The sequence below is a fragment of the Colias eurytheme genome, chromosome 2 (assembly GCF_061535395.1).
Source record: "Colias eurytheme isolate Ceu_HAF_F1 chromosome 2, ilColEury1 Martin Lab GWU primary, whole genome shotgun sequence".
NCBI classification, from domain to species: domain Eukaryota; kingdom Metazoa; phylum Arthropoda; class Insecta; order Lepidoptera; family Pieridae; genus Colias; species Colias eurytheme.
Window position 1 is genome coordinate 3,928,479 of NC_142981.1, and position 18,233 is coordinate 3,946,711.

At 30.7% G+C, this 18,233-nt stretch overlaps 1 protein-coding gene across 2 annotated transcripts; it reads left to right on the plus strand.

The window, feature by feature from the left end:
- The first annotated feature begins 489 nt into the window (after positions 1–489).
- On the plus strand, positions 490–11,502 carry LOC149910207 (alpha-tocopherol transfer protein-like). Of its 2 annotated transcripts, none has more exons than XM_090111379.1 (6): positions 490–576; positions 7,818–7,962; positions 9,123–9,217; positions 9,417–9,567; positions 9,823–10,016; positions 10,241–11,502. In XM_090111379.1, exons 2-6 carry the CDS (start codon positions 7,824–7,826, stop codon positions 10,586–10,588), a joined length of 927 nt encoding a protein of 308 aa, XP_089967505.1. In that variant the 5' UTR covers positions 490–576; positions 7,818–7,823; the 3' UTR covers positions 10,589–11,502. The 2 variants fall into 2 exon arrangements, with proteins under 2 accessions (XP_089967505.1, XP_089967497.1); XM_090111371.1 differs by lacking the exon at positions 490–576 and adding an exon at positions 6,661–6,687.
- The last annotated feature ends 6,731 nt before the right edge of the window (positions 11,503–18,233 follow it).

Below are 18,233 nucleotides of genomic sequence, written 5' to 3' on the forward strand. Positions count from 1 at the left end.
AGAAAATAAAATTATGGAAATAATATTCACTGATTATTCACTACGAAAATTTTGAAAAAAATTGTACAAATAAGTATGCAGTGTAAGTAACTCCTGTAAACTTTTCAATTAGGTCATAACTCGCGGTGGTAGAGCGACTGCTCTTCCCTTGATGTACCTTCCCTTGATAAATCGATGCAATTCAATCGTATCTATTTCTTTCTTTGTATTGAATTTTTTTTATTGCGAAAACACATCGTTCCATATTCCTACTCGGAGAAGGAGTACAATTTAAAATGTCTATACAAAATATATTTCTGTCTCTTTTATATAAGATACCTCTACTATAAATAGAATATTGAATAATGTACTTGGATTTTCTACCACAAACACAATATTTATTTACTGTTTTCTGAGTCTGAACAGAATATGTTGGTGTAGGTTCAATATTGACTGAATAGTGTATATGCTAATTGAGGGCGAGTGTGTGTGAATTATACATGTCTGATACATTGAAGAAGTAATGCGCCGGAGTCCTATTCACAGTGCTTTTTGCGACGCCGCGGTGAGCGCGCGTAGCGTGTATTTTTTAGAGGGGTAAGTTTTGAATGTATATATCTGAATTTACACTGAAGCTCGGAGTTATTTATACTTTTGTGTGATTGGATTAGATGGCGTTCAGTGAGTGGAAAAATAAATACAATTAAAATTATGCCGACCGGCAAAATTATTTTCTTTTTCGCGGATTTTTTTTTAGTACCTATTGTTTGATATAATTCTAATATTTATTAAGTAATAGCATGGTAATAGTAAAGAATACACAATAGTATGTTACAGTAAGTTTACAAGTCCATCGCTCTAGTTTCAATTTTGCGATAACGTTCACAACAATGTACTTTTGTGCAAGTGCAAATTGTGAAGTTCCTTTGTTTTCAAAAATAGATAACTCATCTGTAATTCACGTGGAAATGTTGATCGTTTTGTATACCTACAGTATAATGTGTATTTTTATTTTTAAAGCTATTTTTCAATAATGTTACATTTAAAAATAACTGAGGAAAATAGTTTTTCACCAAAATTTAGTTTCTTTGGTTACACGGAAATTAAATACCTACCTACTTACCAATCAAAATAAAACATTCTAATTTTGGTTTTGATATTTTTTATTGATCTAACAACATTTCGATGTACGTAGGTACCTACTGAAATTACTTAATGCCTTTCTTTTGCAATTTTAGCATGTTCTTAAAATATAATAGATACCTTGGTAGAGTTTCTGATACTCATAAAAAAATTGATATAAAAAATGCTTATTAGCTAGAGTTTTGCGTATCATAAAAACTATAATCTAATTAAGTTTTCATAACATAATATTTATACATTTCGTTATTCATTAAAAAAGAAGATAATTATTTAAAGATAGATGAGTCAACCGCGAAAAAAGCTCCGGCTCATCACCTCCCTCATAATTCATAACCATCAGTACATTAAAATAATAAAAAAGAAATGCATGCTTTTTACGGAGAGATGTGATATGCAATAAATATACGAACGCGAGTGGGCATTGGTCATTGGTCGAGTGGCTGACCTTGGCTGCCGGCGCACGTGTTGACTCTGTAGGGCTGCGTCATTCCTTTGTTTATTTTTATCGAGTTACAAGTATATTTTACAAACATGATTTACAGGTTACAACCAGGAATTTTTACACTGCGGAATTTAGTTTTTGTACACACATAGTTTGATCATCATGTTCATGTTCATGTTCATAGTATAACAGTCTTTTGTTAGCTTACGTATTTTTTGACCAGGTTATTTAACAATTTCTGTTAAAATATGATACCTACTTTGATTAATATTTTGATTATTTCAATTGAAAAATTATCTTTAGTATGTACCTAGTATGTACGAAATGTCGAACATTTACATATAGGTAATACGAGTATTGTATATTACTAATTTACTAGTATAATTAATATTTATACATAATAACATAAAGTACTTAACTAAATAACTTTATTGATTTTATTTGGAAATACATATAGGAGCTACCAACCCTATCGTTTTCATAAGTCTGCATAACTGTCGTAATAGCGTTGAACATGAAATATTATTTACTTACAGGGTCAGATCTTTAATCTCATACTCTAATATATCACAACTCCTAATACTCGTACTAATGCATCACATCCGAACAATAATTTTGATAATTTAGCTTCAATATACAACGACCAAACTTAGTAATAATTCATAATATTAAACCCTAGCACTAACACATAAATATTTCTCTTGCATCTAGTAAATTTAGATTTCTAGCCCAGAGCTGTATGCTACGCTATTTTAGGAACATGACCTATGCATATTTTAATAATTTAAAGCTAATTATTATATTTTAATAGACCAATTGTGATGAATTGTCTGATATAGCTATTCATAGTATGCTTTATTTGTATGTGCATGCATTGATTGCGTTTATAAATAAAGTATCTACAAAGTTACATTAAAATGCATTAATAGACATGGTGCATATCCGATTGCAAATGATTCAATCGTCTATTAATTCATTTGCATGTGTTACTTTTTGATCTTTGACCTTTTTTTTAAAACATGCGTGTAAATAAAGTGGGAACACTGCCTTAACCAAGTATGCAAACTTATTATAATGTAATGTTTTAATTTTTTGCCTTTCAATCTCATATTATTTAATTTGAATATATTACGTATAGCAGTTTTTAGTGCTCCTCTTTTATTTATTTCAATATAGTATTATATTATTCAATTGTTATCAGATGGGTGAAGTCCTTCTGTATATATATTTTCATTTATTTCATGTCATATCCCTAATTCCAGGCAATATTTGGAGATGCAGTGCGATTTATTGATATATTCAGCAAGTCTTGATTCAGTAACGGCCAAGGGTAACCAGTTTGTTGACTGGCGCACGATTCCTGAGAGTCGTCAAAAAGTCGAGGTTGGAATGAAATGATAAATCCATCCAAAGCCTAACCTTGCAATACGTCGGGAATTATTCTTTTTCAACATAAAGTTCATGAAGAATATTTACAAATTATTATTTGCCGAACTTTGTAAATGATAAATTGCATTACCGAGATAATTTTCAAAGAGAGAGATATTTAAATATTATAATTAAGTAAATAATTAATATTTTTTTAATATATTGCGAAAAATTATTTTATAAGCATTTTGTAGAAATCATTAAGGCTTGTTCTAATTTATACAGTTTATGATGTTGATGAATACTAGTCATTGATGGTAGCAATAAGAATTACGAGTAGTAGAAGTAAAAAACTGAAAAGGAAAAAGCTGCATAACAAAAGTCAGCCAAGACGAATAAATAATTCATTCATGACGGTTATTATGTTTCTAAGGGCCGATTTTTCAATGCTTGGATAAAACTTATCCGTCCAATAAAGTATTACACGATAATATTAAAATGTCACGTAAACTGTCAAATACGGGCAATTAGAATACGTTTTTAAAATGGTAGTTTTATACATTATTCGACGAATAAGTTTTAACCAAGGATTGAAAAATCAGCCCTAAGAAAACATATTCAGACAAAAAAGGCACAATAAAATTGGTAATTGAGCAATTGATAATTGAGTTTTATGTTACAAGTATATCTACAGAATTAATATTTTAACAATGATTTAAACAGCGGAATAGATGCTTAAGGAATCAAAGTTGTTTATATATTTTTATTTCATTGAAATAGCATATTGTAAATATTTTTAGAGGCGATAAGATAAGTAAAATAAAAAGAAAGAATATTGCTTCAAACGGCACAAACTTTTCTTTTTACGTTCTTTACTCGTTCATAACAATGTAATGTTCGTGGTAAATAATTATTATAGCATTGAGAATTGAAAGCTCCAATGTCTATATTTCAAAATTTGGTGGAAACTTTATGTTATTCGGATTGTAAATTTTATTTTGGTTCCATAAATGTATCACAATACATCGTGATATTTGAATCCTTTCACGACAATGGTGATCACGGGCCTTCACCTCTCATTCTGACCGGTTTTATTTTGCAATCCGCTAAATGTAGATCGGTTTCCAAGAAGAGTCCTTTGAATAACAAAAAGGCAAACTCCTTAAATTCAAGGAGATTTTATTAGAGACCCAATACCTAAACTTTACAAGCTGTTCATATTTTAGATGCTGACTGCTGACGCGTAGCGAATTATCATCTTATTACTTATATTATATGCAATTGAATACTATATAAATTGTTTCAGATTAGAATATAATATGAATAAATATCCGAATGCTAGCAAGCTTTAATTTGTCCATATTTTACTGTATTATACGTTAATTGTTATCTATTATCGTTAAGAAATAATGAAAGAAACATTTTACGCATAAGTTCAAGTACAAAAATTATTTATTCCACGGTCAAATAAAATATTTCCAAATAAACTACTTATTTTCTAATGTTAAATATGTAAATTAAACATAATATTTTTAACTTTACAAATTTGAGGTCACATAAGTTTATATGATTGGCTTAGAAGGCCAAGTACTACATAATTACCAATAACTTCATCCGTTCCCTTGCATCATTTTTATCATTAACCTTTAACAGTGTTATATTACAAAGAATCTGATTAACTGGAAGGATAATTAGAAACCCTATAGCCAAATTACATAGTGATAAAGTAGATGTGTATTTCGTTACGCGATTACTGAAATCTACGTCACAAAAGAATTGGACATTTTCCTTTGTTCACTGTGTAGGGACCGAAAATTACTACCTAGTTGATGTAGAAGAAACTTTATGTACGTATGAGAATGGTAGAAAAAGGAATATAAAGAAAAAAGTGTTGCAATATTATAATTGAACAACTACCAATACTTGAATAGCTAAAATTTATCATTTAGGGAATAATTTCGAGATCATATTATTACTTCCGATAGTACCCCAACGACATTCCGAATCGAAATTTGAGAAAATATCTATATTTATAAAAAAACATGTAAATACAAAGTTTTGAGATTGACTTTGAGTTTATTATTTAAAAAAAACACTTAAAAATTGACATATAGGCTTCTAAAGGGCAACAACACTTGCCCATGTTATTAAAGGTAGTTTTAATAATCCCAAGGTGATCCAGCCGGCATTTGGTGAACTATCAAGTAGCCAATAGAGCACTCTTATGTAGCGTGTTATCGAATAAATTGCCTTGAACTAGCTTTAGTCATGGTTGCGGTATAGAAAATTTAAAAAAATCTATTGTAGATTTAGATTAGAAGAATCAGTACCTGAGATATTGGATGAAAATTCGCACAGGGTACAGTATTCCAAGAAAACTATGAAATAAAAAACAACACTACTTGTTACATTCGATATATAGAACTTCTCTCTCTACAGCGATAAAAGTTCTTATCTTACGAATAAGTATGAATAAGTTTACAATTTTTATGTGGATATGGATAAGGAACAAGTTATACCACGAGTTTCTAACGTTTAGCATAAAGACATTAACCATTCGCAAAATATTGCAGGAAAGTAGTCTCCTAAGTCCTAATGCAACGTGACTAGTTGGGCTTGTTCACATTTCAGTCTGCTTTCACGCCTTTCCCTTTCTGACCCTATCGATAAATTGAGCTGATAGCTCCACCTCCCGCTTTCTTATAAGGGATAGGTTTAATACTTCCTACCTTTTATAAATTGATAAGTCAAAACTATATAAGCAGACTTGTTAAATCCCAGTTGCGGTGTAATTAAAGGTGTAATTGAGACATCTTATTCATTTATATCAAGTAATATAAAATTAAAATAATTTCATTTAAATATTTTAATCTAACTTTATTGAGTAGAACGGCGTACTCATATAAACATTAAATATTAGGTAACTATATTTAATTAATGAAATATAAAAAAATCTAATTTATATGCTTGCGAGCTGTCTCTATATGATATATAAAAGAGCAGATGCTCTTTTTTATTCGGACATGCTTAAAGTTGTACCCACATTTAGAAATCTATATATTATACATATATAAAAATGAAACCCGTTTTCCCTGGTCACGGCATCACGCGTTTTTTATTATATTCCTTGACGTACGAGGATGGTTCTTATGTAGAGAAAACGTAAATAATATGTACCACGGGCGAAGCCGGGGCGGACCGCTAGTACTATAATAATTACTATAATGAAATATAATGAAATAATAACAAGATATGATTAGATATTATGACCAATATATAAAAAAAACGTAAATTCGTATGTGTTCTTAAGAAACAGCTGTAAAAAACAAGTGAACGTAATTAAAGCTGCTGGCGGAAAGCCGTAATTGTACCAATTAAATTCTCTTTCTTACAGAATAGAGGACATTCTATCATTTTTACAATAATGTCCCGATAATCGTGTATTGGAAATTTTTATAAACGGACCTTTCCGGTGAAGCAAATAAGTAAAATATTATATGGATTATGATGCATTCATCACGAATATATATTAGAGAAAGTACGTTTTTATATCGCTATAAAAATGGAAATATCAATTATTTTTTGTGGTTATCTATTATTATCTAGCGATTATATTATAGGGAATGGATATCGTGATGAAAATATTGTTTATTTCAATTTAGTATTGTGCGCCCGCTTCATTTAAACCACGTTTATATGTAATTAGCGCAATATATAATCGCGGACAAAGATAATAAAAAGTTATGAGTAATACGGTAAGTAAATAAGACATAATTATACCATACGATCCATTTACTGTTTTTAATGTATATCTAATTGAAAAATCGAATTAAAATTTTCACGTTTTTACGCGAGGAAGCGATTAAAAACTACCCATACAATTGTATTGTATTGTGTAAGTTGTTTTAATTAATAAATATATATATTCTAATAATAATTTTCAGTCAGTACATATAACAAAAGAAATATATATTTATCGAAAATATACGGTCTATAAATATACGATCTTCATATTACTATTTTGTTGCATCACAATTTACATAGCTATTGTATATAATCAACAATGTTCTTTATTATCCAAGAAATCATAAGTTTGCCTAAATTATGTATAATCATAGACAATTATTATCACTGTACATAAGTTCGACTTTATTTGTTGCTGATTTTCTGACTTCATATCTAAGCTCAACATTTTTCCATATTTCTAAATCAGTATAAGATACGTAGTACCTACCTATATTATTATTAGTCTGTGGTATAAGGTTCATGATACATCGTAACGAAAAATATAAAAAGTTGAACCATTTACTCCATGCACACATAAGTATAGATTTCATGATTGACGTCACTTCAGTTTGGTTTAATTATTTTACTGCCCATACTTCGGCGACCTTTGACTTTTAAATTGTCACTGATATGCACACAAAATATACTCTCTTTTCATTATATTTGCTTTGATGATATATTTTTGTTGGAGTTTTATTCATTGTGCCTACGCTAAAAGGATCGTTACACTTTGAAATTAAATTATTCATCCAAACTTATTATTAGATGAATCAACAAAGGTTATATCGATACTAGCTGTGCCGCGCGATTTCGCCCGCGGAAAAACCTACAGCCAAAGCTTTGCAAAAGCAATCATTTCTAAAGTTTGTGTTCTGATATGCACAAAGGAAACATTTCAGCCAGATAAAATCAAATCCATTCAATGGTTTTCGCGTAAATAAGTAACAAACATATATCCATACATACGCGCATCAACTTTTGAGTTTAAAATATTAGTATCTAGGATATAATAAGACAACAACTATGGTATAGGTATGTATATAGTATGATTATAAAATTATATTGTTAATTAATATGAAATACCTATATTTTGTTCAAGGTAACCATGCCGACCCCGGACTACAGTATCGAGTTGGAGCTCGGTGAACCACCACCGGAGCTGCTGGAGTACGCGCGGAAAGAATGCGGTGAAGACCCCAACACACGCTTGCAAGCTATTTATGAACTACGAGAAATGATATATGGTAATGACATTTAAAATAGCTAGCTTTCCGCCCGCGGCTTCGCTCGCAAAGTTCAAATGGTTTATGTCACTATATAATATAATACTAACAGAATTTCTCCGTTGCGAGATTAAAAAATTAAAAAAAACAAACAAAACCACACATTCGAATTTATAAAATAAGTAAAGATTATTAAAAAAAATATGCTGGCATAGTAAATTCTTCTTTCTAATAAAATGCTTCAAATTTGTAAAACATAATAATGAAACTCTATACACTGGACGTTACTCTGACGACCATGGGAATAGAAATGAAATCAATTCGAATTGTTTTGCTATCGGTGCCAAGGCGAATCGTTTTGGTTAGATGATAGGGGGTATCAAAGAGGCACGTGTAACTCCAGCGACACTAACTAATTTAAAAATAAACTCAACAATGGAAGTGACCTTAAAATGAAAATTAATTTCTATTAACCTTTCTTTTATATTTACTGATATAAATATTATTATCGACTTTGAACAATATTATTAGACATATTATAAATATGACTTATAGAACCAATTAATAATAGGTAAGGATCGATAGAATAATTAAGTACATTATGTTGTTACTTGGTAATTAGATAAAATTACGATAAACAGTGTAATTATTCGAGGACGTTCCAGTTTCGTACGATCTTGACCATTATCATAATTTTTATAAAATTGATCGCCTTTTGGCACCGATTACAGGTAGATTTAATTAGATAATATAAAGTATAATTTTCTTTTAAAATATGTAGATAGTACTTAATGAATTATTTAATTACAAGGCGCTATGTAATATTCTGTAGAAAAATTTAATTCATAGTTTTACTTTATTATAAAGTTTATGATCTGACTTTAGTCTATTATTTTTTACTTAAAATTATTATCATCGACCCGCTCCGGCTTCACTTGGTGTCCTCGCGGTGTGAGAACGCTTGCGTTTATTTTCACGCGCGTACTTAGTTTAGATTTTACCTAATTTGATATCATAATATTTTGTTATTCAATGTTGAGAAGGATTATCCTCAAAATATAGAAATTACATGATCTGCCTAAAAGATTTTAAGAGACTTTAGTCAATCTACCAAAGTTTTGTCGAGTTCTTACGAAAAAGAGTCCAAAATAATGTATTCATTAGTTACGTTTCTATTTCAGAAAGAGGAGAATGCACGCCTCATCGCATGGATGACGAATTTTTAACTCGATTTCTAAGAGCCCGTAATTTTATACCACAAAGAGCGCATAGATTGGTAAATATAAAATATAACTGGAATTTAAAATTTTATTATAAAAGCTGTATAGGAATTTTCTTTCAAAGGAGTTTTAATTAGCGTATTTACTTAGAAAATTTACGATAATTATTTAGACATTTCAAGCGAAATGCAAAATAACTAAGTTGCAGTGAAGATATTTGCAAGAAACATTTTTAATTAATTTTTATTTTTGTAGATCGTCAATTACTATAACTTCAAAGATGAAAATCCTGATTTGTTCGAAAACATATATCCATTAGATTTAAGGAAAATTGGTGATTCTCATGTCATATCTGTACCACCATATCGTGATCAAGATGGTAGAAGACTTCTGTTATTCAGAATTGGTAAGCGATTAGGTAGTGGTTCAATTAAATTATGAAAATAATAAGATATAATAATTTTTAAATTAATTTGTCATTTAAAACTATCAAAAATACAATTCAATCTGTATCTGTGACCTGTGTATATGATAAAGACTATTTGATAACAATAACGAACTAAAAAAATAAAATGGTCAGACGAACATACTCACCTTTTTTGGAAGACGCTTGAAACTAAACGAAATGCATTAGAAACGAACAAATTTATTTTATTTTTAGGATGTTGGGACGCAAAATCTATACCAGTGGACGATTTATTCAAAGCAACCATATTCGCATTGGAAATTGGAGTTTTAGAAGTACGCACTCAGATCCTGGGCGGAGTAGCTCTGTTTGACTTGGAAGATATTGGCGTGCAACATGCTTGGCAAATAACTCCCTCTGTTGCGTCTAAGATCGTCAAATTATTGGTGGTAATTATTTTTTGATTAATTCAAAACTGCATTTTTTGTTACCCTAAGACACTATAATTGCTAAAAGTCGATTATGTTTTAAGTTAAAGTGTTAAGAGAAAAAATATATGAAAAAACACGTCCTTCCGAAATTTTTAACTGAAATAACTATTTCTTGTATGTGCTTTTCCACCTACCAGTATATTAACTAAGATAAATTCTCAAGTATTAATAACATGTTTCAGTCGAGCTTCCCAGCGACCACATACGCGATACACATCATCAACCACTCCTGGGTGTTCGACAAAATGTACAACATCTTTAAGCCATTCCTTACCGCGGACATGCGTTCTAGAATATTTTTCCACGGCTATGACGTCACATCTCTCCACAAGCATATTAAACCGGAGTACTTGCCAGAGAGATATGGGGGAGTGTGGCCAGACTTCAGTTATACTGGCTGGTTAGAATCTTTGAGACATAACTATACAATTGCTAAAGAAACTATTTCATGCGGTTACAAGTTTCGCGCTGAGGAACTCGGCTCTGAAGTTGTGAGTCGACTCAAAGAAGAAGGCGTTGAACTTTCTTGAGAAGAAATATACAGCCCTGTATTTCGGGATTTTGTTCCAGTCATTATTTTATTATAATGCCGAATGCAGGGTAATTAACTTAATGATATTTTATTATATTGTAGTTAATAATTTGCCTAATGTGAGCTTTTGTTGTAAGGAGTATTTGACAAATGAATAGAAATATCAGAAACACAATACACGAAAATTTCTTTTTCATACTAATAATTCTTATGGAATTGAAAATTATTTAAGACAATTTCATGACTGTATTAGTAATACATTAGTAAATTATGTAAACTGAATACTAGTTCTGCTCCAACACGTGCGTGTACAATGGCATGTAGTTATGTAGTATAGAGAAAATATATAGTTTTAATTATTATTTATCAAAGACCGCCCAAAAATTAATACCTAAAAACATGATAGTATTGTTTTTATTTTTGTAATACATATGAAAGATATGTCCATTTCTTATTTTCTAACAATTAGAATTTAGACGCTGAGAGCATGATAATAAAGTTAATTGAAAATGTACATTTATTTAAAAATAAAAAATAAACAAACTCCGTAAAGGTTATAAATAAGGAAAATTTAAAAGTAAGAAATGTAAAAAGCATTTCGAGATTGTATTTTTTGATATATTAAAAATAACATGATGTGTCTTGGGTACGTTCGAGTAATAATAATTTTAATTTATTTAAGACTAGATTTAGATTCAGAATAATTCGTCAAATGCCTGTGATAAAATATATAATTGGTGTTTCGAAGGTAAATGAACTTACACTGCCTTCATTGCCAATTTGTAGTACTAACTGATTTGTTTCATATTAAATTAGAATAATTAAAAAACAAATTCCAGTATGATATTTGTCATATAAGATTTGCTAGTTATATCTTAAGTTATATCTTAAGTAAAATCATATTCTTTGTAAGATGTTCTTTTATTTATTTTATCCTTTTTTTTCAGTCAAATGTTCATGAACATTTACTTCTTGTCTCGGTATCCGTAACGCACTAAATATCCATTAAATATCTTAATTTGGTACATGTTTACGATTAGAGGTATTACATTGACCTTTGAAGGCTCGGAAAACCAAGGAAGGGAATAAAAATAGAGCGTAATGGGATTTGGTAAAATTCCTCACAATACGAAAAACAGTCGTAATCCTCCACAGTCTTACCGTACGATTGTTTTAGTTCACTGACCTTTATTCTTGGTAAAAGAACTTTGAATTATAAAGAGCAGAAGAAATTGAAAAAAAAATCAATAGGTACATTATTTTTCACTTATAATTTGAGCTGCATTACTGGCAAAATGTAATGTAATAAGCAGTAGCATGCTCAATAGTCATAAAATTTGTTGCTTGAACTACAACAGACTTTTAGGACCTTTCACTACATGGGTGGTATTTTTTATAAAAATATGCTAATAATAAAAGTTTGCAAGGAATAATAATATCTATAAATTATAATAGCACTTTCATATTGTAAAAGTCTAATGCTAGTAGCTTAGCTAGTATTTAATAACGATAATAAAAATAGGAAGGAAAGAAAAGCTTGAAATAACACGATGTACACAATTGCGACAAGTTCCATTGTGTAATGCTTAGCAGAGATTTGTAGTTTCAATAATATGGTATTGTGGTTGAAATAAATTGAATCCAGCTAAGCATTTGATTCATAATAATTACTTACGATCAACCTACAGTGGAATTGTAGATCGTCAAAGCGGTTCATTCACCTAAGCTATTTTTAAAATTAATGGAAACGATTTAATCTTAAGGGAGAGTTGTTCATAATAATGTCAAAAAATATGAATAGGCGTCTCTGTACAAAATAAGATGTTTTTGATTCATTGAGAACAATTAAATAGGAACGAATGAACAGAGACGAAAGAGCTATACAGGGTGTCACACTTTTGGTATACTAAGCTCAAAGGAGGTTATAGTTTTGCATACGCTGAGTACGTAAAAAATACTTATAAAATTCCAGACGCATTATTTTTTCGGATAGATGAATTCTTAAAACTCTATGTATACACCCCTAACAAGCAACACGCCCAAATTTGCCATCCGCACGTGAGATATCGTTTAAGATTATGTTTTCATAGACAAAATGCTCACATTAGAGAAGCGGTATATGCCGACTGCGCGAAGCTAGAGAAGAAAACATAGATTTTCAGGAAAAATTTAGCAAAAAAATTATGACGTAATTTTGTTGTTTAAGTATTTTTTACGTGATCAGTGTATGCAAAACTACAAGTCCCTTCGCGCTTAGTATACCAATAGTGGGACACCCTGTATATAATATTTTTGCTTATTAATTATTTTATATCTTATAAAAAATATATACTGATAAAACAACTCGCGTGTCTACTTAAATTTTCCAAATTGACAAGATACACTCAGGCGTGGGTTTCTTTCGTAATTGGTTTCCAAAAATAAGCAAAACCTTTAACATATCTAACATTTTTTAATAATAACGATGATAATTATAATTTGTTTTTCTATTATCATACAACAAAAATATTAGATGGAATTATTAGTTTTCATGACAGAAAACTCTTCTTAATTTTAAATTACATTTCAGTATGTTGTAGGTATAATATCATCGAATCATAACAATGTGATGTAATAACAAATAATAAGAAAAATGTCAAATGGACTGAAAATATAATATGAAAAGCACAAAAGCGATTATACAAACGATTAACGATAAAAATATTGCTATGGTTTTCTCTGCTCTAAGGATAATAAATAATAATATTGTAGGAGTAAGGTCGTTGACCCGCACACCGGGTTCACGCAATGATTCCCTATGCGGTCATAAGCTTGACCTGTACATTATAGACCGGGAGATACTGACACAAAATTTCGAGTCATTTGTAACAGGATGGCGGTTCTACAGGGGTCTTAGTACGCAATGACAAAAAGAAAAACGATGGTGTGAACGCTGGTACCGGCGGCTTAGTCGCGTGGGCGTTAGTCGAACTCGTCGGAAAAATAGCGAAAGTCAAACGATTTGTAACACAAAAATTTTAGAATTTACCGATAGCCCATAAAAAAGAAGTAGACGGTAGTGTCATGCCATACTTTTCCGGTGTGACTTACAGCCCGCCATACCGACGCGAATGTGTTGATTTAAATAAAACAATTATTCAACCATCTGTATCAGGCTAACTTTTGCACAGGTAACCATCGTCGTGCAGCCATTTACGAAAATCGCCATGCCATACTTTTCGGACGATTCCAAATGGTCGCCATACCGCCGAAAATCTGCAAAAATTTTTATTTCGCCAAACTTTTTGTACCAGTATTGCATTTGGATTTTTGGAGAGTATTTGATAAAATGTGACCATTATTATATTTGCCATACTTCTAGTAGGGGGAAAAAGTGCTGTCATACTTGAAAAATTAATTTAGTATTAATTTATATAAGTGAAGATTTCCAACACCCAGATCTTTGAAATTATGTATTTATATTCGTTGATCCTCAAACTTACAGGAAAAATAAGTGCCATACTGTTACAAATCGTTTGACTTTCGCTATTTTCCGACGAGTTCGACTAACGCCCACGCGACTAAGCCGCCGGTACCAGCGTTCACACCATCATTTTTCTTTTTGTCATTGCGTACTTAGTACCCTGTAGAACCGCCATCCTGTTACAAATGACTCGAAATTTTGTGTCAGTATCTCCCGGTCTATTACGGTTCTGTTTACCTGAATTCGAATAATATATTATGAAGTACCTTTTCAACAAAAACAAGAGCAGTCAATATATATGCCGCATATATGCGACTTTGTGTTTTCATTCTGATTAGTGAGAAAAAAAGGGGGTTGGATATGAAAGCGCGTCATAAATGTATAGCGCGGTAACAAAGCCTACTACGTACGTGTATTATTTGTGTATGTAGTACATAATATAATAAAATACGGATTGAATTAAATTAAAGTACCTACATAATATAATATTGGAATCTTTTCAATATAATATTTCAGCATTTTAATCAAAATGTGAATTGAAATTTGATTTGATTGATTTTGATTATTACTCTTGATTTAAAATATGTTAGGAGCTGGAGGCGTTTGTAAACAAACGAACTAACGTCTCTACAAGTATTCATTGGACGGTGGTAGTGCTTTCCATCGGACGACCCACTGCTTACTAGCCCCAATGCCGACGATTACATAAAAATACTCTATATTCTCAAATGTTACTAATCGAAAATTTCATATTTATAATATAATTAGAACATTATTAATAGTACATAAAATACATTTAATATAATATATAAATCCACTAGTATTAATTTATGTGATACGCTATTTCAGTGGTCGCTTCAATATTAATTTGGGACGTGAATTACACGCCAATAGTTGAAAGGAATGTAATCTCAATATCTGATAGTCGCCCACGTTGTATTTCGATGTCGCTTTGTTTGAATGAATACAAGCGAATTAATATAGAACTACTATATTATACTACTAGAATTATTTTTGCATAATATTATCGTATTATTATTAGAATATGTTATAACTATTTAATAGGAAAAGAGGGATAAATAAAATAATATTACTAGTAAAACATGTTGTGAGTGATCCGCTCCAGTCTAGCAAGACATTTTACGGAGGTCATAATTTTATAAAATGCCTTTATAATTTACCTCAACGCTAACGAGAGGGTTTATAAGTGTTGCATATGCGTCGGAGTAGGTGTGGATTTGTATGAAAACCGTTTTTATCATAAATAGGAACTTATTTTTGATGAAAATAGGAGTTATCACTTAATCATACAAAACTCACTCAAAATAGCTCACGCTTGTGTTACGAGTCATTGTTTCTATGTTGTTTTTTTATTAAACAGAAAACGATATAGTTATAAGTAGATTTGTGCTTTTAAAAAGTCTCAACAGACACAGTGCAACTCGAGATATACAATTATTGGAATTGCTATCATCTCTAAAAAGGCATCTATACGGAGCGTCTGTAGATACATTAATATTGTACTCAGACACTACTCAGATTATAAAATAAAAATATATGGATATAGAAAAATAATAATCAAAGACAAAACGTACTGACATATTTCAATAAGAAATCAACATCATGATATCGACATTGCCAAATAACATATAACACACGTCTTGTCAAATTGAAATTAGAAAAATTGTAATGTTTAGTTCTGGCTTATTTTTAAACTGAAGAGTAGTGTTTAATAAAAGAAAGAAGTTAGAAAAATGCAATCAAAAGAGGCGATATCTAGGAGTATACACGCGGAATGCCAAAGGACACATCTATAGCTTCTAGCTCGAAAAGCCCAGATAGTAACGTAGTACCAACTTTAGATTCAGCTTTGGATACAAACGATTTAAATTTGTTTTACACGGCGAGTGTGCATTTTCTAAAAAAACGATTAGAAGAAAAAACAAATAATACTACTACAAAATCTGAACGTATCTCACAGAGTTGCTGTGATCTGCAAGGAAGAGACACATCATCATCGAGTTATAATGGACTTGATTCAGATTTAGCATTCAATAGAACGTCCTTATCCATGCATCAAATATTACCATTTCCGAAGACGCACCAAGGTATTTTTTCTCGTATGGTGGCGGCTATTAGAAAGTATAGGCGCCAATTGGATGTGACCGAAGTGAATTCGAATGTTTCTAAAATAGCTTCAAAATTGAGTCCTCGATGTGAACGCTTTGATAAAGGTCGTTCATCCTGTTTGGTCGCAATACAGGAGGAGTCTGATGAAAGTGTCAAGAATGGTGCGAGACGAGTAAGAAATGTCAATAACGACGCGACTGAGAATAATGTTTGGAAACGTGTGAATAGATAACTTTGATATTAATATTATTGTTCTAATATTAATAATATAAACAATTTATTCGCATGTATACACGTTATTATAATTTTATAAATTCTCTTTATTTTTTTAAATTTCTAGCTCTTCTGGCAAACGTTTTTCTGTCTTACTCTTATCATTTATGAGTTTTACTGTTCTGTGTTTATGAGGTATGAAAAATGTTCTATTCACAAATCTTCCCGATATGCACACAAAATTTGACGAGAATTTTATATAGGTTAGAATTTTATATTTTATATATTATACATTATTATTTATTAGTTTTATTACATTTTTTGTGTTAGTAAAATTTCAGCATTAAAATTCATTCATTTTAGTGCTTTTTATCTTCTCAGTTCTAAGAAATTAAATATACTTAAAATAAAATTTAATCAATCTTATCACTAGTCATCACTACATAGTATAAAACAAAGTCGCTTTCCCTGTCCCTATGTCCCTATGTCCCTTTGTACGCTTAAATCTTTGAAACTACGCAACGGATTTTGATGCGGTTTTTTTTAATAGATAGAGTGATTCAAGAGGAAGGCTTATATGTATAATAACATCCATTAAATAGTGGAGAAGTACTGTTATTTTTGAGGTTTCTAATGTGATGTCGTAAAAAATTACATTGTTTCCGCTTTATATTGCAAACGCAGGCTGAACCCTACGAGTTTTATCAAAATAATGTACTAAGTATTATACACATTGAAAAGGTCTACAGAAAAGTCCGCGATGGTATATGTCTATCTCTTATGGATTACCCACAATAACATTTTTTTGTCATTTACTTTTTACGACAAATAATAGCTAATTTTCGAAGCGATTTTCACCAATACAGCATTAATCCTTAACCAATTAAATACCTTGAATACATTGTTCATTTTATATAGATCTATATGGCACTTTACACCGTATGATTTAAGTGAATATTTTCGAAGATATAACAGATTTAAAAATTGCGGGTCGTAGCGTTTGCGGCGGTACCGGCCGGCCGGGCCGCTATGTTTTTTTATACAACGTTCACAGTTTTTCTGTAGTGTATTTAGTATCATCATTGCACCCGTGCGAAGCCGGGGCGGGTCGCTAGTCTTATATATAAAAATGAATCGCAAAATGTGTTGGTAAGCGCATAACTCGAGAACGGCTGAACCGATTTCGATAATTCTTTTTTTATTATATTCCTTGAAGTACGAGGATGGTTTTTATGTAGAGAAAACGTAAATATTATGTACCACGGGCGAAGCCGGGGCGGACCGCTAGTAATATAAGATAAATTAGTTTATTTACTTCATTAACAATTCACTTATTTATAACATTGAAAGATCAATTTGAATTATTTAAATTATTTTCATTATTATTTTAGGTATTTTAATTTAGTTTGATTGCAAACTATCACGCAACAATGCGGGAGAGATAATCGGTGGGTAATAGCAATTAACCTTAGAATCGAGTGAACTCCTTTAGAGGTTAGGGTTGTTGACCTTTCTAAATCGCAAATTTAGTGTTATAGCTTTATATCCCTTTCCAGTCATATTATATTACCTACGTTGAAAATTTTAAGGACCCTTCTGGAATTTTGGGACAACACCGTTCCTTTGTATAATAAAATATAACGAAGATAATTATCTATTATGTATTAGAAATGAAAAGGCAATGTTATAAAAAATATAATTAATGATAATTAAAGCTTTTAGGTTACATAATTCAAAATTCCACAGTCATGTTTAATCGATTGATTTTTGTCGCAGCGACGGTGAATTTAATTTTATTGATGTTATATACTTTTAGTCGTTGAACAATTTCACTCTA